General features: G+C 40.3%; 4 protein-coding genes across 5 annotated transcripts; 2 read left to right on the forward strand and 2 right to left on the reverse strand.

Annotated features, from left to right (window-relative positions):
• The first annotated feature begins 972 nt into the window (after nt 1-972).
• LOC107216490 lies at nt 973-2,908 on the forward strand. The gene is made up of 4 exons (XM_015653686.2): nt 973-1,123; nt 1,231-1,373; nt 2,426-2,551; nt 2,621-2,908. The coding sequence occupies exons 1-4, from the start codon at nt 1,066-1,068 to the stop codon at nt 2,738-2,740; spliced, it is 447 nt and encodes a 148-aa protein (XP_015509172.1). The 5' UTR covers nt 973-1,065; the 3' UTR covers nt 2,741-2,908.
• A 63-nt stretch (nt 2,909-2,971) lies between these two features.
• On the reverse strand, nt 2,972-8,733 carry LOC107216517 (peptidoglycan-recognition protein SC2). Its single transcript, XM_015653729.2, has 4 exons — nt 8,536-8,733; nt 6,358-6,702; nt 5,984-6,272; nt 2,972-3,252 (listed from the first exon to the last, which is right to left on the reverse strand). Exons 1-4 carry the CDS (start codon nt 8,651-8,653, stop codon nt 3,063-3,065), a joined length of 942 nt encoding a protein of 313 aa, XP_015509215.2. The 5' UTR covers nt 8,654-8,733; the 3' UTR covers nt 2,972-3,062.
• Nucleotides 8,734-9,572: 839 nt separating this feature from the next.
• Nucleotides 9,573-13,465, forward strand: LOC107216493 (transcription initiation factor TFIID subunit 5). Its single transcript, XM_015653690.2, has 10 exons — nt 9,573-9,999; nt 10,089-10,274; nt 10,348-10,550; nt 10,636-10,832; nt 10,921-11,125; nt 11,204-11,323; nt 11,393-11,538; nt 11,635-11,772; nt 11,923-12,116; nt 12,184-13,465. Exons 1-10 carry the CDS (start codon nt 9,937-9,939, stop codon nt 12,688-12,690), a joined length of 1,959 nt encoding a protein of 652 aa, XP_015509176.1. The 5' UTR covers nt 9,573-9,936; the 3' UTR covers nt 12,691-13,465.
• LOC107216494 (enolase) lies at nt 12,965-16,390 on the reverse strand. 2 transcript variants are annotated; one of them, XM_015653691.2, is made up of 8 exons: nt 16,233-16,350; nt 15,999-16,071; nt 15,453-15,549; nt 15,194-15,367; nt 14,727-14,884; nt 14,328-14,628; nt 13,936-14,222; nt 12,965-13,817 (listed from the first exon to the last, which is right to left on the reverse strand). In XM_015653691.2, exons 2-8 carry the CDS (start codon nt 16,061-16,063, stop codon nt 13,496-13,498), a joined length of 1,404 nt encoding a protein of 467 aa, XP_015509177.1. In that variant the 5' UTR covers nt 16,064-16,071; nt 16,233-16,350; the 3' UTR covers nt 12,965-13,495. The 2 variants fall into 2 exon arrangements, with proteins under 2 accessions (XP_015509177.1, XP_015509178.1); XM_015653692.2 differs by lacking the exon at nt 15,999-16,071 and having other exon boundaries at nt 16,233-16,390.
• Between the last annotated feature and the right edge of the window lie 5,280 nt (nt 16,391-21,670).

The raw sequence follows: 21,670 nt of genomic DNA on the forward strand, positions 1-21,670 counted from the left end.
GTCAGTCGCCCCTACATTGTTTAATTATTAAAAGTGATAAGCGCGCATGCAGGAAGACATCAGGCCTATGATACGCGAGGCCCGACAAATTTCGTCGGCTGATTTATACTAAGCTTTCGTGCTTTCAGAATTTTTCACTTATGAGTAAGGTTCTCTCTCTCTGCCATTTTGTTCCTAATGAAATAACGGATCTTGATAACTATCAACCGCCGGAAATGATGGCACAACCAGTATGGAACTGCAGGCGTGTAAGCTCGACGAAGCCACGCTGCTGATTTTTCGCCTCGCGAATATGTTGCTGAAATCGAAAGCATCCGGCCAGGCACATCACCTGTCGGCGGTTTCCGTCACGTATGAATTTTCGACTGCTTTGCTGGCGAAGTTCTACCTGAATTATGGAGGATGATACAGGCGGTAATTTGGCTGATAATGAGAGGTCGGAACAACACGGTACAACATAACTGTATAACAGATCAATAATAATTGTGCGTGATAATTTTATTAGTACGGGCCAGGTGAATTGCGTATATTATTGACCCTAATTCTTTACCTCACTCAGGCGGAGTAATAGTTGAAAATTTTTATTAGAATATTGTAGTTTGTTGTTAGCAACCGGAGTTCTAGACGCTTCGCGAGTAATGTGGTAGGACTCACGGATCGAAGGTGAGGGAAAGCAACACGTGGCACGGACAAGCTTCGCGGCTTGCAAGCCTTCTGGAATTACGTCGATTAAACCCAGTCGCAGCCATCTTTTAATCAAGGCTCGAATAATTCGCCGCTATGATTTTTATGCGAAAATTTACGAATTCCCAAAATCGTAGGAGAAAGTGAAACTAACGTTAAGTTGAAAAAAAATTCATTCGTTAATAATGCCGGCTGTACGATCGGATATTCGATATTCCTGATTGCAGTGTACTTCGGTAACTCTGCACTTACCAGAAATGTGCTTGGTTAGCTAAATTAAAACCGAATCGCACACTCAGCAAAGCCGATTCTCGAGTCTCCGATTCAAAGTAGACCGCAGTTGTATTCGTTCGTTGATCGCGCAGAGGTAAAATTCGCAGAATGTTCGTCGCGAATTATTTCTTCGCTATTTCCGGGTTACTCGGTGTCGTTTGCATCGGTGAGTCCGTCTAAATTCATACTTTACCTAATTATTTTTACATTGCGCATTTTCTTCTCTTCTACTCTTTTCTTTTATTACTGGTTTTGTATCCAATTAATCGACAGCTGGAATTGCTGAATCCGTGACTTCCAAATGCTCCGGTCGACCGCATTACAACGTTTCATTAACCGCCTACTATCCCGACTTCAACAGCGGCTTTGAATCCGATTATCTGGACGCCCGAGGAAAGAAATTGCGACCGTTGCAGGTGAGAACTACGCCAAGAAATTGATTGTTTGAAATCAGCCGCATACTGCGAACGCAGTTGAAATATGCAGTCGGCAATGAAACGTGAAAAATTGATTCCTCACAATTTCGATCGGAGTAAATGTATAGCGAACAAATCGTGCAATTGATTCCGCGATCTGACCGTATAATGTCATAAAAATTTCCCACCTCGTCGCAAGCTTTCTTTAAATTATTTTAATACTCTTTCTTACGCTTTTGAACAAGACTGTATGCGGGTGGAAAAAATTCGCATCTACTTTTCGTTCTCAATTTTGATTAACGACACGGTGCTAGAGATAACAAAGTATTTTTTCAATCATATAAATCTCTGTAGTTACATCGCTGCTTCTGACCAAGCCGCGCACATTTTGATATTAAGCAAATCACGTTACAGCACGATTACCTAATTGACAATTTGTTTTCGCCGAAGGCGGTCAGCTGCTTTTGTAAATGTTACCGAACTCGGGACTTCACCGAGTCGTATCACATCGCATATTCATCCACAAGCCAGAGTTCTTCAGTGTGATACGTGTGTGTACCGCGTATACATTTGCAATTTGGTTAAGTTATAAACGTACATGCGAACGTAGACCGCGTATCCCATGAGGGGAGATGACCGCTTACGTAAACTGCTGTTTTATATGTATCAGGTTCATTTCCTCGAGCGTTTTATCAAGCCGACCGGATGAGCTCATATCGAACATTTTATATCATGCACCACTGTAGCTTGAAGCGATTTCCGAAAGGTCGAAATATCGCATCGTCACAAGGATAATCATAAGTCACGTGTGTTTTCTCTCTTAAATCCAAAGACACCGATGACAAGCATTTTTTTGGGGAATCAAGCTGCTGGATGCATCGGAAAAATATCAGTGAACCCCGTGAAATTGTTTAAAAAAAACCTGTTTTCTCGTACAGCAAAGGAATCGCTCGATCTTGTCGCGCCGATGATTTTTCATGGTTAATTTTTCCTCGCGTTCCAGAGTCCACGAGTTTCATTTTCCTTCTTACTTCCTCGATCCTGTGTTGCAGAACTTCCTTGACGGACGATGCGACTACGTCACCGTCGGAATGGACGAGGATCTAAACCTTGCTTACGGATCAAGCATCTGCGTTCCGGAGATGAACGAACACTTCGGAATCAACATACCGTTTCAGGTGAGAATCTCGTATCCAGTATCGCTTCGCCGGGTGAAAATATGCTTAACTTTTTCAACGTTTTCACAGGTACGAGATTACGGTGCAAATTTGAAAGGCACCGGATTCTCAAGGATGGACATTTGCGTGAGGAGCGAAGAGGACAGCTACGACAAAACCGTGAATGGAATAGTCACCATCTACGTCTAGCTGCGACATTGTTACTTTGAAAATATTTCAGATGATCTGATATACCTGCGTTTGTCCATTCATTTGTAAGATTCATGGAATCGGAGAATATTATATGCGCTATGCTTGTAACGACAGAAACGCTTGATGCGAATTTATTATATGTGTATTAAAATATTCAGGTATAGACTTTAAGCTCCACCTGGAGTCTCTAACGATCAGTGGCGCACACGCGTTTCTTTCTTCACAAACGATGCAGGGTGCTTTTTATTCCGCATTATGACATCGGTTACCGCTAACATTCAAATTACGGTTAACGTGGAGGATTGGACTGCCATCCTGGCTATTTCTTTATCACGTTGAAGAGCTTGTTGCCTGGACAGGCAGTTTGTGCAACTTGCTTGTGTGCCAGAAGAACGTAAGTCTTGTTTATCTTGCCCGAGTCAACCCCGCATTTGATCAATTTCTTCGCAGCATTCAACGCGGCCTTTTCTGCGATTGTTCCATCCCCGACCCTCGTAGACGTTGCCATCCTCCCCAATTAGGAAGTTGGGCGCTATGTCACTCCACGAATTGTTATTGATGTGTTCGTCCTGTCAGAATATAACAACAGCGTGAAAAACATGAAACATTTTGTCCGAGGAAAGAGTTCTTCCTCTTGTCGATGTGCGCAGTGATATTGTTTCCTCGTTAATAGAACCACCGTTGGTGGAATTTCTCTATTCATAGATGACGGTAGAAAAGTTATCGAAAAAAACATTCTCCGTATATTGTAACGATCGAAGCTAACGATGATTACACGAAAGAGAGATGCATCTGCAGTTCCAACCGACTCGAACAATCGGACGTACATGGTAAGATTCTGACACTAATATTCTGTCTACCTGAATCTTTCGGACCTTCGCATGGCATAGAGCTTGCTTGTAACAACTTTCAGTTTTTGTATGATGAATAATCACTAATTGTGCAGACGAGACCTTAAGTTTTCTGGGTTTCTTTTTAGCCTGAAGAGCTCCCCATTCCGGTTTTTCTATTATCGCTGGGCAGGCTGAGGGACCTACGGTAAAAAGTTTTTTTTTTTTAGATGTGTTCAATTCACAAAACGTCTTAATACAACTCCAATATTAGTTTTAGAATTCAGTTCCGAGCGTGCGTCGTAAACGAGGGCAATTGGCCAGAGTTTCCAGTGAATAAAGCTGGTCTTATATTGTCAAGAATCATGTGACGTGGGTAATTCGCACATAATGTTACACATGCAATAATAATAATAATGTTAGTTTCATAACAACTATTGTTATATATAGTATGTTCAATCGTACGGCACGGCAGCCGTGGCTGCGTAATTATTCGAGAGGCACGTAATGTTTCCTGTACGAGACTAGATTGTGTCGGATAAAATCTAGAATTCCCTCGTCAAAACTACACACTAAATTTCGCACTTCTTGCGTAGTTACAACAGCTTTGTTCAGGAACTGTTTGGTGTACGGTTATTATACATATATATGCACGACGGCAAAAGTATTTCCGCCTAATTTGATACCATTCAAAACAAGTCGTGCATTTTTATTTTTACATCAACGTATTCATCGGAGACTGTGCGTAATAACGCGAAATTATCTACTCCGTTTTTTTATCGTATGTATTTTTCATCCTTTTGACTAATTGTAAAAAATTGTGGAAAAATAAATTTCCACATTAATGGATAGACGTCTTTTCGGGTTGTAGAGCATTTCTTTAAAAAACTTTTAGACCTCATGCGCGTTTTCAGGGGTGCGTCATTCGAGTTAGTTACAAGTTATTTTGTCTCTTTAACAAATCTGTTGTCAAGTAATTATACAAAAAAAAAAAAACGGGCCTCACCTGTTACTTACAATAACTATCAGAATTTTACAAATTTATTTCAAAGCACATTTTATTTAATTAGCAAAAATCACCAAACAAATTTGTGCATGATTGTAATATACATACATGTGTAATATATTTTACATAAAAATAGAAAATGTATAGAATCTAATACGCGGGTAAAAATATCGGTCTACATTATATTATTTCAACACATTACATGATGTTACCTAATAATTGTTAGTGATTATACAAACTGGCCAATTATATTGTCTGGATCTAATTGTAATAAGCGAAGGCCATGAACGCGTTGAAAAAATCGTTAGAACGATAGTTCAAAGTGTATTCCGAATGTCTAAAAGTGGCGATCATCAATAAAGGCGTTTTCAAATCCTTGAAATTTGGCGAAGGGAAAAAATTTTAAGAGCTTAAAACCGGATAAAACGAATCAAAGTACGTACAGGCAGATCATATCGGTTCATATGTATTTTCCCGCGCCCATCAATCACGCGTGGAAACAATGAGAAATATCTTTTTCTCCATCGTAATCCGCGACACTAGCTGAATTCGGCCCATGGAAACTAATTGCAAGTGGGAAAGTAATTGCGAGCGCCGCAGCAAATCCAGCGAATAAATTTTCGAAATCTATGATTCTGGTTGGAGTTGTATATTATAATCTAACCGAGATAAGATGCAACGAACGCGTAATCATCTCGGGGTTTCACCATAATTATTGTAATTATGATTAGCGATATGCTGCATGATTCACAGTCAACGCAAAGTATAAAATGCAAAGATGGGCAGAGTGCAGCCAAAAAACGGAATAATGTTCACTTATCTATAACGACTCCCGGTTACTCAACTGACTTGATCGTTTCTAACTTCAAGCATATACACATAATTATTCATTTCTCATTTCTGATTAGGTGTACACATTCTATATCAGTCACAAGGCTTGCGCGTATACATACATACATAGAAAAGCTGTTTTTTGTTCTGTTCTTTTTCTAAAAGTAAAAATAATTTTTACATTTTTGTCTCACAAAACTGTGCTAGTTTATTCATTCTTTCGTATATTTTTTTCTACCATTTTTAATCTTTGTACTATTTTGCCGAGGCGTTTTGCCCATATTCATACATATTGTGCAAAACTCCTCTTATTTGGTATATTTAATGCTAAAAGCAAAGTTTATAACTTGTTATAGGTACTACATCACCATTAAGTTTAAAATGTAAAAAACTGTCCAAACAATCCGTTCCAACAAGCGTGCGGTAGGTAATGAATGAATGAATGAATCGATCGTTCAATCTATCAATCGATCGATCGATCAGTCAGTGGGATTCTTCTCAACGGTCGTGTTTTCCGTATCGACGTCGTTCTCCTCGACTTTCTCCCCCGTGCTTGGCTCGGATTCCTTGTACGGCACTCCCAAGGCAATAAGGCCCGTCCATCTCTGCGTCCCGGTGAGGTTCGCGGTCTTCGTACCCGGCTTGAAGACACCCTTTCCCGAAACGCCCCACAAGGGCACGGGATTCGGCTCCCAGTGCGGCATCGTCTTAATATGAGCGTAAAACGTTTCCCCCGGACACTGAGTGTCCCGGCCCTGCCGGTGCCCGATGAGCTTGTAATCTGGCTTGACCTTCCCCAGGGAAATACCGCAGTCGATGAGCGATTGGAAAGCTTCCAGGGACGCGTTGTTAGGCATGCGTGCTGAAAAAGGGAGGAAAATGCGAGGTCAGAAAATCGATGGGATCGAGTCGAGCGCACGATTCGCCGGAAGTGGATAAACACTCACAGGTATAATCGCCGATTATGCAGATCCCGATTCCTTGACCGTTGTACCCTGGGCAATGGGCGCCAACGTGGTCCCACCCTCTGCCTTCGTAGACGTTTCCATCCCCGCCGATCACGAAGTGGTACCCGATGTCGGCCCATGTGTTCACGTCCATGTGAAGGTCTTGGTAGCTCCGGACGATGTTGGCGCAAGTTGTTTCGTCGTAACAGTAATGGGGTATTCCTCCATGGTGCGCCACTACGTAGGATGAGGGTGATACCACCATTGGCAAGTATTCCTCCGTTGGTGAACGGGCTCGCCATTCGCTGCGGCTCACTATTCTCGGACAGTTAGACATCCCGGCTGCTGCAATTTCATTATACATCCTTGCTTACGTATACGAGGGAATTGTATAATGTAGTTACATACTTATAACGCGGTTGGTTCTAAATGGCAATGGGATTAATGATGACTCGACAAAATTTCAAATACAACCCAGTTACGAATCGAGCATATCGTACATATTTACGTTTACGTGGATCAATCTGGCCTGCAAATGACCACCGAGAAGCGATGATCACGAAAGAGAAGAAAAAAAAAATAGAATGGATAAGTCCAATCACCTCTTACAGTGTACATAACACATCGCGGAAGCGAGGATCACGCTAGTTGCGCTATCATATTCTCGATAGTTTGCCGCAATTTAATGTTTTTAACCAACCTCCACGTGGTTCTACGATAATGACATCACTGTCCGTTATTATTATAACTATATAGCTGCTCTTAGCATTGAATTTTCATTTTTTACATTTCTTGTTCCGTCTCCCGCGTACTGAACTTTGTTTGTGAATATGCAAATATATGCGGTGCACATATGTGAACAAGTTATTAGCGAAAGGTGTTGTGGTGGAGTACTGGTGACCAGGAAATGAGTGGTACTTTTTTATGCTCACTCTAAGGTTACATATTGGGTATATGTATATGAGAGCTGCACCGTGGGAGTTACGAGTTGGATGCGAAAATCTTGCATTGTCAGAATTTCATAAATCTAGTGTACGATAATTACCGCAATTGTTTGTCTTTCGATATTTCGAACCTGATAACCGATACTCAAGTCTTACCACGATAACACGATAACAAATTCAGAGTCTTTCTTTCGTCCGGCTGAATGTAATAATGATGTGGGAATAGGAACGTTGCATTTACACTTCCTTTTGCGGTGCACGTGATTTGATTATCGTGTTGTTTGTGGCATTACGTTGTATCTCGCCTCAATTACGCTGTCCGGGATTTTTACCGGTCAACAATACTCATCGACTCGTTCTAAACTTACACCTGATGCCTGCTAAACGAGTTTGAAACTATTAATCGTGAATTTCATTGACTTGACGCGATTGATTACGATACGAGAAACTTCACAAAATCTCGAAGAAAAACTTCGCACTACAACTTGAAAGTAACACTGTTTACAGTAAACGATCTTCATACCTGCATCGCGTTAATTACAAAAACTTCTGCTCGATTGTCGAAGATAAAAAAGTCGTGCCAAGGCACTGTTCTTAAAAGATGCCGTGAAGTACGCTACTGATATCAAACCGCAATTTTCAAACATGGATAAGGCCTGATAATCAAAGGATTTTTTTTGTGCCAGTATTAATCCTCTAACGATAACCTTTCGCGTGAATCAGGTGAGATCATAAAAACAACGCGATTCAATCAATTATCCTAAATCTGTTGAAAATTCTTATCAATGGAGTAATCGGAATGAATTACTGATAAAGAGGAACGTTTGAATCAGGTTGTTAAGTGCAGCGGGACTTCGTGCTATACTACGCGATTAATGTTTTTGTTTTGCTTTAGAAATATATTTTAATAGCAGTGCATAAAAATAGAATACTGTACCATCCAACTATTGAGACCATGCAGGAACATACTAGAAACTACTGATTGAAATTTTCAGGCATCAGATGACAAGGAAAATAGTTAACGCTGAATAAATTTTCTTCCGTGTACGGCCATGAGATGCGCACGACGAATGCATCTAATTTTCAGGGGAATTCCCAAACGCGTTGAATTTCCTATTTGTGTAACTCTAGCCGGACGAATTGTACCATTATCTATTTCATTTTCCGCGTTCAATATATTTTCGTTCAGCGCAAAGATGGATACTAAAAACAAGTCGGAACCAAATAATCTCACCCTTACTTGGTGTGGTGGAAATTGCTTCTTCGGAAAGTTTGATGGGAGTTCCAATCGCCAGAGAGCCGATTGTACTCAAGACCACAATGATCGATTTGTAATTAGCAAACCGACTCATGGTGAGGGAAAACTGAGAGAAGTGCGCGGACCGAATTATAGATAAAACTGGTGGTCAATGCGCTCACGCAGCCGCTTTTAAACTAAAAACTAAAGGACGCCGGGTATTCCCTCCCAATCTGATCGTAGGTTCTTTCAGATCTTTCCCCCTCCTCCCCCCCCCCCCCTCCGCCCCACCCCACCGCCGCTTAGTTCACGTGCTTCTACCATAAGCGATTAATCTCAATTACGGTATAAGGATGGCTTGCGATCAAAATCGATGTTCTTTGTGCAGTTTAATATTCTTGCACCTAGGAAACTATTCGTAGGGAATGATCCGAGGATTTCGAGCATTGAGTTGTGTATTATTTTCATCTGACGAGATCTGCCTCTGACATACTTTCCGAAGTTCAGAAATAATATACATGCTATGTTTTCATCGCTTTATCTAGAATTTTTATTTTCATTCTCGCTATGTATAAAGAACTCCATGATAACTGCTTCGCGTCTTGATAAATTGAAAATTTTTCTATAATACAAGTTTCGGAATATAAATGCTCCAGCATGGCTCGATATCGAAAAATTAATAGAAAGATGTACAGATGACTTCTGTAGATCATTACGTGGATTAATTGTTTCTCAAATATGTGTTAGGCATAAGAATTTCAATACATCATTTGCTATGTGAATTCAGAAATTTGTACAACATATGTACAAAATATGTTAGAACGTGACATTCTCATCAATTGTAAAAAAGTCTAAGGCAGAATAATATTGCTGAGCTTTCTTGCACAGGTAATTCTAAGTTGTAATTCGTGTAAGACTTGTGCATTTATAAATTCTGATTATTTACTTATAATTGTTCCCGTTTGATTGTAATTTTATTGGATTTATTTCTATTCTCTATGAAAAATTGTTAATGGTATGTTGCTATCCCTGGCAGACGATGACCTACTACTACCACTCCATACATTCAAAATCTAGATACTGTATGTCGGACTGGCGTGGAAACGTCCTTTTACAAGTCGGGCAGTTTCCTACGCCTGCTTATGATGGAAGCGGCAACCAGACACGCAGCTAAGTTGAGGGTGTATTTTATTCAAGGGGCATGTTTCGGAGTCACCATATATCTGACTGGTCAGCATCGTCAGCATGTTGCGTGTCACATGCGCTAGACAAATGGGGCGGCGAAATTGATCGTGTCTCCGGATAGCTAGCATCCTCGTTCGCGTCTGACGATTTCGATTCCTCGGATCAAAATTTAAATCACAGACGCGGTGCAGACGGGAAAAAAAACCTGCAACCATGGACAACGAGAAAAGCACAATGCTTGCAGTATTGCAGCTGTTACGGAAATACAATTTAAAGGTAAGCGTTGACTTAACCTCAAATTGCAAATATGACATGTAAACAAAACTGTACCGTCAGATTAAAATACGCTTCGGCTTTCTCCCCAGGGTACCGAGGAGTTATTTAGAAAGGAAGCAAACTTGACGGATGTTTCAGCTGAGGATAGTCAACAAACTGATTCTGAAGTTAGCAGCGTACTATCAGCTTACAAAAGCGAGGGTGATCCAGCGCTGTATGAGAAAGCCTATACCGAACTTAAGAAATTCGTCGAAGGAGCTCTGGATATTTACAAGGTTTGCGATAAGCGATCAATTCTTTGTGCATTTTTGTCCGACCTTATCTTACATTTACTTTCGCTTTCTGTAGCATGAACTTGGCACAATATTGTATCCGGTATTGGTTCACATGTACCTGGAACTTGTTTACAACAACCATTCAGGAGAAGCAAAACAGCTGCTGGAGAAGTTCAGTGGTAATTTGGAGGAATATTACCAGGAGGATCTGAAGCGATTGTCAAATGTCACAAAACGGGAACAGATTGCTGGTAATGAGCTGACGGATACTTTCAAGTGAGGATCAGAGCTATGGGGTTGATAAGAAAAGTAAGCTGTACAGGTAAATTTGTGACAGAAAATGACGATTACTTTCTTACAGGTCTAACCAGTTTATTATAAGGATGTCCCGAGACACGCTTTCCATACTCAAGCGGCATCTTCAAGAGAAAAAACATAGCATTTTGCTCAATATTATTCAAGAGCATCTTTACTTTGATATGTACGAAGGTGTCGCTCGGAACAAGCAACAGATTGAAGCAACGTCAGGCGCTGTTGTGGGGGAAGCTACGCGGCAAGGTATAATTTGAAAGCAATCAATGGTCTATGTCTTAAATTTGTTCAAATATCTGATCTTCAACTTCAAGGATTCCTTTCAATTCCATAGATAACAAGGCTAAAGTCTATTATGGGCTTTTAAAGGAACCAGATATTCAGTGCGTCCCGCCGGCTGAGGAAGAAGAAGACGATGGCGGTGGGGAGGGAGGAGATAAACCAAAGAAAAAGAAAGCAAAAAAAGATCCACTCTTTTCTAAGAAAACTAAATCAGACCCTAATGCACCTCCGGTCGGAAGAATGCCCCTACCAAATTTGTTAGTTTATTTTTGCACTTTGTTGATTCTAATCGATTTGACTTTGTATCGCTGCTTAAAAAGATTGATCGTATTTAGGAAAGATGCTGATAAACTGGAGAAGGTTAAAGCATTGAGAGAGGCTTCAAAGAGAGTGGTATTGGGGCCAGACAGTCTTCCGTCAATATGCTTCTATACTTTATTGAATTCAGTACACAGGTACGACTTATATTAAATATTTTAAATCATATCGATGATTCAATGACACTTTCGCTCATATAATTGCAGCGTTACTGCTGCAGAAGTCGCAGAAGATTCCAGTTTGCTGGCCATTGGCTTCAGTGATTCCGCAGTAAAAGTATGGAGCCTGGTTCCACAAAAATTAAGACTGATGAAAAGTGGGGATCAATTACAAGACATCGACCGCGAAGCTGGTACTCGCGACTCTTTCTCCTTTCAAAAAAATCTGCCTCTGGCTTTTCTAAGTTAATGTTTTTGCTGTTATCTTTAATCTGAATAATTCTCTTAAGACGATGTACTTGTGAGAATGATGGACGACAGGACAGCTGAATCGTCGAGAACCCTATATGGACACAGCGGACCTATTTATAGTTTGTCGTTTAGCCCAGACAGAAATTTACTACTATCTTCATCAGAGGACACCACAGGTGAGCATGACACAGTGAACATCAAGGTTCAGTTTTTATCAATGTATAAATATTGGTGATAATTGTCTTAAATATTCTACGAAAAAGTATCATCTTTTCTTAGTTTGCTCAACAATTTGCTCAACCTGACATTTCTCTTCTCGGTTCCAGTAAGGCTATGGTCTCTTCATACGTGGACCTGTGTTGTTTGCTACAAGGGTCACCTGTTCCCTGTTTGGTCAGTGAGATTCTCACCACATGGTTACTATTTCGCGACAGGTTCCCACGACAAGACTGCAAGACTCTGGGCAACTGACGCTCATCAGCCTCTCCGAATTTTTTCCGGGCATTACTCAGATGTCGATGTAAGTTGCATTTAATTAATTTTCGTACAATGCGAATCTAACTCCTTGTTGTCCTTTCCATCCTTAGGTCGTACAATTCCATCCAAATTCAAATTACGTTGCTACGGGATCCAGCGACCGGACAGTCAGACTGTGGGACTGTGTTACTGGAGGTCAGGTGCGGTTGATGACCGGCCACAAAGGTCCGATATATTCCCTAGCATTTTCCGCGGAAGGTCGCTTCCTGGCGACTGCGGGTGCCGATAACAGAGTCCTGATTTGGGATTTAGCGCACGGACATTTGGTCGCAGCCTTATCCAGCCATACAGCCACAGTACATTGCTTGTTCTTCAGTAGAGACGGTAATATCTTAGTGTCAGGATCCCTCGATTCGACACTGAAGCTTTGGGACTTTACCAAACTTGCTGAAGAAATGAGCTTGGAGGACGTTAACGTCTCGCATAATCCTGACGTCAAAACATGCGTCGAGACCTACCTCCTACGAACTTTTCCGACAAAAAATTCACCCGTTCTCACCCTCCACTTTTCGCGAAGAAATCTTCTACTAGCAGTCGGTATGTTCGAAGTATCTTAGACCAGTCCGGTTCTTCCAGTGCTCGCGATTGTCAGTGTGAATTTCAGAATGAGTAAGAGTTCATTGAACCTAAGTGTGAGGTTTAAAATTGTTTCATACTAAATGAACAATCCAGATCGAGCTTAATATTCATTTTTTAAGCTGTAACCTCTTACAATTCTATAAAATAGCAATATTTTGATAATTTTGTTAGATGTGTTATACTTCACAAAACTGTTGTATAAAATTTGGATCAGAGGTGTAAAGGATGCGAGAAAGAAGACAATACAACAAATTTAAATGATTAACGTTATTTACTCGTTAATTGCGAAAATGTATAGTATCACTTTACATTATAGTTTCACGAAATAATTACTCACGTAAATTCACAACGATTATTGTTAGATCAGCTTCATCGACCAATCATCTTCTAGCCCCTAAATACTTTAGCTCACTGAATAACACGGTATTATATTTTGTAATACATTTACATTAATATATTTATTAAATAAGAATCTACAGTAATGGGATGGATAAAATGAGAATTTTGTTAAAACTGAGTAATGAGCGTATGCTGATCCATGGAAAAGGAAAATTTTTCGCCGATAATACACAGCAGACTAGTACATTAAGAGCAGGAATATAATTTTTCATCGAATCTAACATTACAGGGGAATGCTTGCCTTGCGAGATTAGGTAACTGATTTCAAATTATAACCACGCATTATCGTTCTGTTCATATTTCCACATGAAAAGGCAGACCATTCTCAATAACGGTACGATAAAATTGTGATAGTACTTCTTTCAAAAATTTAGCGAGCTAAATTTAGGCGGTGGGGTTGCGGAATTTCTCTCCAGCATATTTCGCAGCAGCTCCAAGCTCCTCTTCAATACGAAGAATCTGGTTGTACTTTGCAAGACGCTCCGAGCGGCATGGGGCTCCGGTTTTAATCTGGCCGGTAGAAAGACCAACTACTAGATCAGCAATGAAGGTGTCCTCAGTTTCTCCCGATCGATGAGACACCATGGTTCCCCATCCGTTGCTCTTCGCTAGCTTGTGAGCATTGATAGATTCGGTAACACTACCAATTTGGTTGACCTTCAGCAGCAAACAGTTGCAGGCTTTGGAGTCGACAGCCTTCTGGATGCTAAGAAAAAAAATTTGATTAGTGAATAAGCAAAAAAAAAAAAAACTCGTCACGAATTTTATTGAAATAAACACAAAGTTTATGTTGAGAAGCCGAAGATATATTTGAGATAACTCACCGGATGGGATTAGTCACTGTGAGATCGTCTCCAACGATCTGAATAGGTGTTGCAGCAGTGATAGAGGTCCAAGATGCCCAATCATCTTGGTCAAACGGATCCTCAATTGAGACAATTGGGAACTCTTTAACGAAGTCAAGGTACAGATTTTGCAGAGCCTGTGGCTCTAGGAATTTGCTAGGATCTGAGGCTGGGTTCTTGAAGTCCAAATCATACTTTCCATCTTTGAAGAATTCAGATGCGGCGACATCCATGCCAATCTTGATCTTGCCTTCGTATCCGGCAGTCTGAAGGAATTCAGAGCGTTTGATTTCAGGTGAGGTGAAATTGGACTTGCATTATTTAATAATTACAACTTACACTCGTGTAATATTAAGTAATACTCTTATTACCTTGATAGCATCGATGATAAGATTTAGAGCTTCCTTGTTGTCCAGAATGTTGGGCGCAAATCCACCCTCATCACCAACGGCGGTAGCATCAAGTCCAAACTTCTTCTTGATGCCTGCCTTGAGGTAATGATAAACTTCACTGCCCATTTTCATCGCCTCAGTGAAGTTTGCTGCACCTACAGGCAGAATCATGAACTCTTGCATAGCGAGTTTGTTGCCAGCATGAGACCCTCCGTTGATAACATTGAAGGCAGGTACTGGAAGAATAATCTCAGGATTTCCTGCCAACTCTGCGATATACCTGGTAACACAAGGATCAATGATAAAAAGTGTTATGGTTCCACAGAGACCACTTACAATTAGATTGAATGATGTGCTGGAAATATCTTCCCATCTTACTTGTAAAGGGGAATTCCCTTCTTAACAGCGCCAGCCTTGCAAACAGCAAGGGAAACACCAAGGATTGCGTTAGCTCCAAGTGTCGATTTATTTGGGGTTCCGTCAATCTTGAGTAGTAGGTTGTCAATATCCACTTGCTGAGTGACTTCTAGGTTAGCCTTAGGATAGAGAAATATTTGAGGTAAGACAATGATTTCTTCGTTTCTTATCATCATGCCTATAAAGTTACGATGAGCAATGTATGCAACAGAAATGATAAAATTGAAAAGTTTTTATTCATTACTGAAATTACTCAAATCTTTGTGTAATACCTCATAGAATGACATTGATCATTCAGGGCAAGCAACGCCATTTATTTAATTTAACTGGAATAGTGAAATGTATATTGCAGAGTACTAAATTTGGATGAAGCATCATAAGCATTGAGAAAGATGATTTGTTACATCAATTTTGCAACTATTATCTACCTTGATAAGTTGAGGAGCGATGATCTTGTTAATGTTATCAACAGCCTTAAAGACAGATTTTCCATGGTACTTGGACTTGTCGTTGTCACGAAGTTCTAAAGCTTCATGAACTCCGGTCGAGGCACCAGACGGCACTGCAGCGCGAAACAATCCATTTTCAGTAACCAAATCAACCTGTGGAAAGAACAAGAGTTTATTATTTCACCACTCCCTGGTCCACAGTTATAAAAATAATGATAAATAATAGCGCATTTCATACCTCAACAGTTGGGTTTCCACGTGAGTCGTAGATCTGACGGGCCTTGATGCTTTGGATAGGCATATTGTTTGCCTTGGAGCAGGAGCTGTATTTGGAACTGATAAAGCGGGAAAATTGATTATTAAATGGTTAGCAGATTTTGACTGAGAAACAGTTCAGTTTGATATTGAGTTTTTAATTCACTTGAGACAAGTTACATCACAACAGAATATGGCAATAATTAATCACGGCCGTTCTAAATTGTGTTACACCATACTTAATTAGTTCCGTTTAATGACCTACAATTCTTAAATTTATTAGGCTAGATTCATCGAACCTCAAGCTCTGCACTGGTAAACGCCCAGAATAACTACTGCTTGACATTTAATAGTGTCAATTAATTTGACCTTAGCAAGGTCGCACAGCGACATTGAATTGCAAGGTGCACCCGGAAGTGAAAAAATGATACTAACACGAAATAGAACGAAAAAAGAAGAAAAGCTGATCAAGTTGACATTAGAGTCGTAAGTGATTTGAAAAGGAGTGAAAATTGAAAACTGCGATGACCTCCAGCTGACGGTGAAATTTCGGCTGATCGAGGAGGCGCGGAGTCCGGCTTGCACGAACCACATTCGTGTAACTTAAAAGGAGAGTAGAACGTGATATTACATAAAATCTACCGGCAGTAGACCCGATTTATAGCATCGCAGTATATTTTCGATTAGATAAAAGAAATGAAAAGGCACCTTGATTGAGAATAATCACATAACTAGGGTTTTTCTCGAAAAAATTTCAACTTACCTGAGAACGGAATGGAGCGGAAGGCACGGCTAACTAGCTGTGCTTGAATCAGACTGATCCGTGATCGAGCTACCAGTGTGACCTACCCGTGACCTCTATTCTTACGCCGTGGTTTCAGACACCGTGGAGAACGAGTCTAGGTATTATACTTATCGATTGCGAGTTTGCTAACTTAGGCTCGATTTTCACGGGCGTCAAACTGACCCGGCGGACGCTCATGAAAATGGGCACCAACGCAATGGCAACATGCCGCGAGTTTGAACTACGTCGTTTAGTCAGTGGTTCTCAGTTGCGTTTTGATCCTAAGAATTGACAAATATAATCGTTAAGTGGAAGTGTGAACAAACGGAGAAAATGGAGAAGCCAAAAGAAAATCGAATAAAACGTTAGCATTTTTTTCAGGTAAGAAAACAATTTAATTTAATCGCATTATTTCCCAATCGTGCAGTCGTGCGTGATTAAGATGCCTTTTCATATATATGTTTATGACCGCACACTCCATACCGAAAATATTGTGGTGTGTCAAGTGCCGGTCTTCTGAACAGTAAACGATGATCAAAAATTTATCAATACCTGATTCATTTGAATGCATTCTATTGCATTGACATTCTTGAATAACGAGAATAAATTAGATTGTTTTCTTATATCTTGGGTTCTCAAACATCTACTCATAGAGTTTATCGACAAGCTCTATGGAATATGCTGCGAACATCGTATGAAGAGTTACGACCGCAAAACGTAAGATTTCGTTCGTAATTTCTATGCTGTTGGTCCTACGTTATTTTTGATGCATTTTTGCATTCCTACGGTTCCGATTAGTAAAAATAGAGCCCTAAAAAAAGATTCCAAGACGAAAAAGATCCGAATTCTGAAAACCGCGAAAAAGTAAGACTAACCCCTTTGGATTTTTTCAGTCGAGATATGGCTGATTTTAGAAAGTAGTTGAATTTATTCTTCAATACACTATATCGTCCTGAATTTGGAAGAGGAATCGATTGCACGTAGTCCAAGTAAGCTGCGAGAAACGGATGATGAGTGACAACAGAAAAATGAGGACATTTCTGAGTGTTTTTATTCTGTTGGTCCAACGCTATTCTGGCTGTCGTCTTTCCATATCTAAGGGTCTAATTAGTCTAAACCGAGTCGTAAAAATTGTTCCGGACGAGAAGAATTTCTGGGTTACACAGTCGCAAAGTAACGTAAAGCCGACTTTTTTCAACATCAGATGAAGGATTACGACCAAAAAAATGAAATTTGCACAGAATTTTTGAAAGCTGGAGCAGAAAAATCACAAAATTAAAGCTACCAAGTTTCAGCTATGTATTCAATATGCTTTAAGTCTACTACAAGTGTTTCAGCGTCAGTGTGTAGTAATTTAATAAGTTACCAAATAGTATAAAAGTGACGGATCAGAAGTAATGCAAAAGTACGTTTAAACATTACGTAAGCAATATAAATATTGTGTGTGGAAATTGATGTGCAGTATACATTGACTAAAGCAGAGTACAAAACATACTATGTCGAATAGTTATTATCATAATTTTAACAGATAGTTTGAGTTTCGGCCTGCGTACAGGTGCGACACGCCTCTGCAGAACACGATATATGAAGTACGATATCGTACAGTCTATTTTATACGACCTGTATTGAAGTAAATAAAAAACCAATTTTCCTCGTTTCTTTATTTCGTATTTTTAACATTTGTTGCCTAAAAAAAAGTAAGCCCCTTTGGATTTTTGGTGGAAATTTCGACCACTTTGAGAAATGCTGGAAACAGTTCTTTAATGCTTTCCGACGTGATTTTGCAAGAGGAATCGATTGGCCGCAGTCCCAATACGCTACAAGCAAGAATTATTCATTTCGAAATGGGATTCTATTCGAAACGCGCTCGATGTATTCCATAACATTAATATTCATAATTGTTCCAACAACTTTTCATTTGCTCTCTCGATCTTCAATTTTCGTAGGTATAGAATCGAAACGCTGTTTTAGCTAGTCACGAGTGAAGTATCTACGTTGGGTGGAGAAGCAGAATTGTTTTTCGGAAATTGTTTGTATAGAAACAAATTCAAAGTAACTGTGATACATCACGGATGCGCTACTTTTGATCGCGATAAAATGGATGCTCCGTATATGAGACATTATTTAAGGCAGTATCCTGATTTCTCTCGCAAAGTTACGTCGGAATAGTGCATGAAAGAATTTATTCCGGCACTTTTCAAAATCGCGATAATTTTCGTCAAAAATACAAAGGGCCTTACTTTTTCTTCATTTTCAGAGCCGGAAGTTTTTGGTCTCAGATTCGATTTGAATGACCCTTACCTGACTAATTGGACCCTCAGGAACTCGGAGAAAGCAGCGAAAAAAGCGTAGGACCAACAAGAGAGAAATGGCGAGCGAAAAAGCACCTGCTGAAAAATGTGAAAAACTCGGCTTCTCGTTTTATGGCTCTAACTTTTGATGCGTTGATCGCAGCGTATTGGGACTGCGCCCAATCAGTTTCTCTTTCAAAATAACGTCGGAATAGTGCATGAAAGAATTTATTCCAGCACTTTTCAAAATCGCGAAAATTTTCGGCAAAAATGCAAAGGGGTTAGCCTTACTTTTTCTTCATTTTTGGAGCCTAAAATTTTTGGTCACAGATTCGATTCAAATGACCCGTACCTGACTAATTGGACCCTGAGGAACTCAGAAAACGCAGCGAAAAGAGGGTGAGATCAACAGGAGAGAAATGGCGAGCGAAAACACACCTGCTGAAAAATGTGGAAAACTCAGCTTCTCGTTTTTTGGCTCTAACTTTTGATGCGTTGATCGCAGCGTATTGGGACTGCGCCCAATCAGTTTCTCTTTCAAAATTACGTCGGAATAGTGCGTGAAAGAATTTATTCCAGCACTTTTCAAAATCGCGAAAATTTTCGCCAAAAATGCAAAGGGGTTAACCTTACTTTTTCTTCATTTTTGGAGCCGAAAATTTTTGGTCTTAGATTCGATTCAAATGACCCTTACCTGACTAACTGGACCTTGAGGAACTCAGAAAACGCAGCGAACAGAGGGTGAGATCAACAGGAGAAAAATGGCGAGCGAAAAAGCACCTGCTGAAAAATGTGGAAAACTCAGCTTCTCGTTTTTTGGCTCTAACTTTTGATGCGTTGATCGCAGCGTATTGGGACTGCGCCCAATCAGTTTCTCCCGCAAAATTACGTCGGAATAGTGCATGAAAGAATTTATTCCAGCACTTTTCAAAATCGCGAAAATTATCGCCAAAAATGCAAAGGGGTTAGCCTTACTTTTTCTTCATTTTCTGAGGCGAAAATTTTTGGTCTCGGATTCGATTTAAATGACCCTTACCTGACTGATTGGACCCTCAGGAACTCAGAAAACGCAGCGAACAGAGGGTGAGATCAACAGGAGAAAAATGGCGAGCGAAAAAGCACCTGCTGAAAAATGTGGAAAACTCAGCTTCTCGTTTTTTGGCTCTAACTTTTGATGCGTTGATCGAAGCGTATTGGGACTGCGCCCAATCAGTTTCTCTCGCAAAATTACGTCGGATTAGTGCTACAATTAATTTATTCCAGCATTTTTCAGAACCGCGAAAACTTTCGCAAAAAATGCAAAGGGGTTAGCCTTACTTTTTCTTCATTTTTGGAGCCCAAAATTTTTGGTCTAAGATTTGATTCAAATGACCCTTATCTGACTAATTGGACCCTGAGGAACTCAGAAAACGCAGCGAAAAGAGCGTAGGACCAACAGGAGAGAAATCGCAAGCGAAAAAGCACCTGCTGCAAAATGTGGAAAACTCAGCTTCTCGTTTTTTGGCTCTAACTTTTGATGCGTTGATCGCAGCGTATTGGGACTGCGCCCAATCAGTTTCTCTTTCAAAATTACGTCGGAATAGTGCATGAAAGAATTTATTCCAGCACTTTTCAAAATCGCGAAAATTTTCGCCAAAAATGCAAAGGGGTTAACCTTACTTTTTCTTCATTTTCTGAGGCGAAAATTTTTGGTCTCGGATTCGATTTAAATGACCCTTACCTGACTGATTGGACGCTCAGGATCTCAGAAAACGCAGCGAAAAGAGCGTAGGACCAACAGGAGAGAAATGGCGAGCGAAAAAGCACCTGCTGGAAAATGTGGAAAACTCAGCTTCTCGTTTTTTGGCTGTAACTTTTGATGCGTTGATCGCAGCGTATTGGGACTGCGCCCAATCAGTTTCTCTCGCAAAATTACGTCAGAATAGTGCATGAAAGAATTCATTTTAGCACTTTTCAAAATCGCGAAAATTTTCGCCAAAAATGCAAAGGGGTTAGCCTTACTTTTTCTTCATTTTTGGAGCCCAAAATTTTTGGTCCAAGATTTGATTCAAATGACCCTTATCTGACTAATTGGACCCTGAGGAACTCAGAAAACGCAGCGAAAAGAGCGTAGGACCAACAGGAGAGAAATCGCAAGCGAAAAAGCACCTGCTGAAAAATGTGGAAAACTCGGCTTCTCGTTTTTTGGCTGTAACTTTTGATGCGTTGATCGCAGCGTATTGGGACTGCGCCCAATCAGTTTCTCTTTCAAAATTACGTCGGAATAGTGCATGAAAGAATTTATTCCAGCACTTTTCAAAATCGCGAAAATTTTCGCCAAAAATGCAAAGGGGTTAACCTTACTTTTTCTTCATTTTCTGAGGCGAAAATTTTTGGTCTCGGATTCGATTTAAATGACCCTTACCTGACTGATTGGACGCTCAGGATCTCAGAAAACGCAGCGAAAAGAGCGTAGGACCAACAGGAGAGAAATGGCGAGCGAAAAAGCACCTGCTGGAAAATGTGGAAAACTCAGTTTCTCGTTTTTTGGCTGTAACTTTTGATGCGTTGATCGCAGCGTATTGGGACTGCGCCCAATCAGTTTCTCTTGCAAAATAACGTCCGAATAGTGCATGAAAGAATTTATTCCAGCACTTTTCGAAATCGCGAAAATTTTCGCCAAAAATGCAAAGGGGTTAACCTTACTTTTTCTTCATTTTTGGAGCCGAAAATTTTTGGTCTTAGATTCGATTCAAATGACCCTTACCTGACTGATTGGACCCTCAGGAACTCAGAAAACGCAGCGAAAAGAGTGTAGGACCAACAGGAGAGAAATGGCGAGCGAAAAAGCACCTGCTGAAAAATGTGGAAAACTCAGCTTCTCGTTTTTTGGCTCTAACTTTTGATGCGTTGATCGCAGCGTATTGGGACTGCGCCCAATCAGTTTCTCCCTCAAAATTACGTCGGAATAGTGCGTGAAAGAATTTATTCCAGCACTTTTCAAAATCGCGAAAATTATCGCCGAAAATGCAAAGGGGTTAGCCTTACTTTTTCTTCATTTTCTGAGGCGAAAATTTTTGGTCTCGGATTCAATTTAAATGACCCTTACCTGACTGATTGGACGCTCAGGATCTCAGAAAACGCAGC

This window comes from Neodiprion lecontei, chromosome 2 (genome assembly GCF_021901455.1).
Source record: "Neodiprion lecontei isolate iyNeoLeco1 chromosome 2, iyNeoLeco1.1, whole genome shotgun sequence".
Classification (NCBI taxonomy): domain Eukaryota; kingdom Metazoa; phylum Arthropoda; class Insecta; order Hymenoptera; family Diprionidae; genus Neodiprion; species Neodiprion lecontei.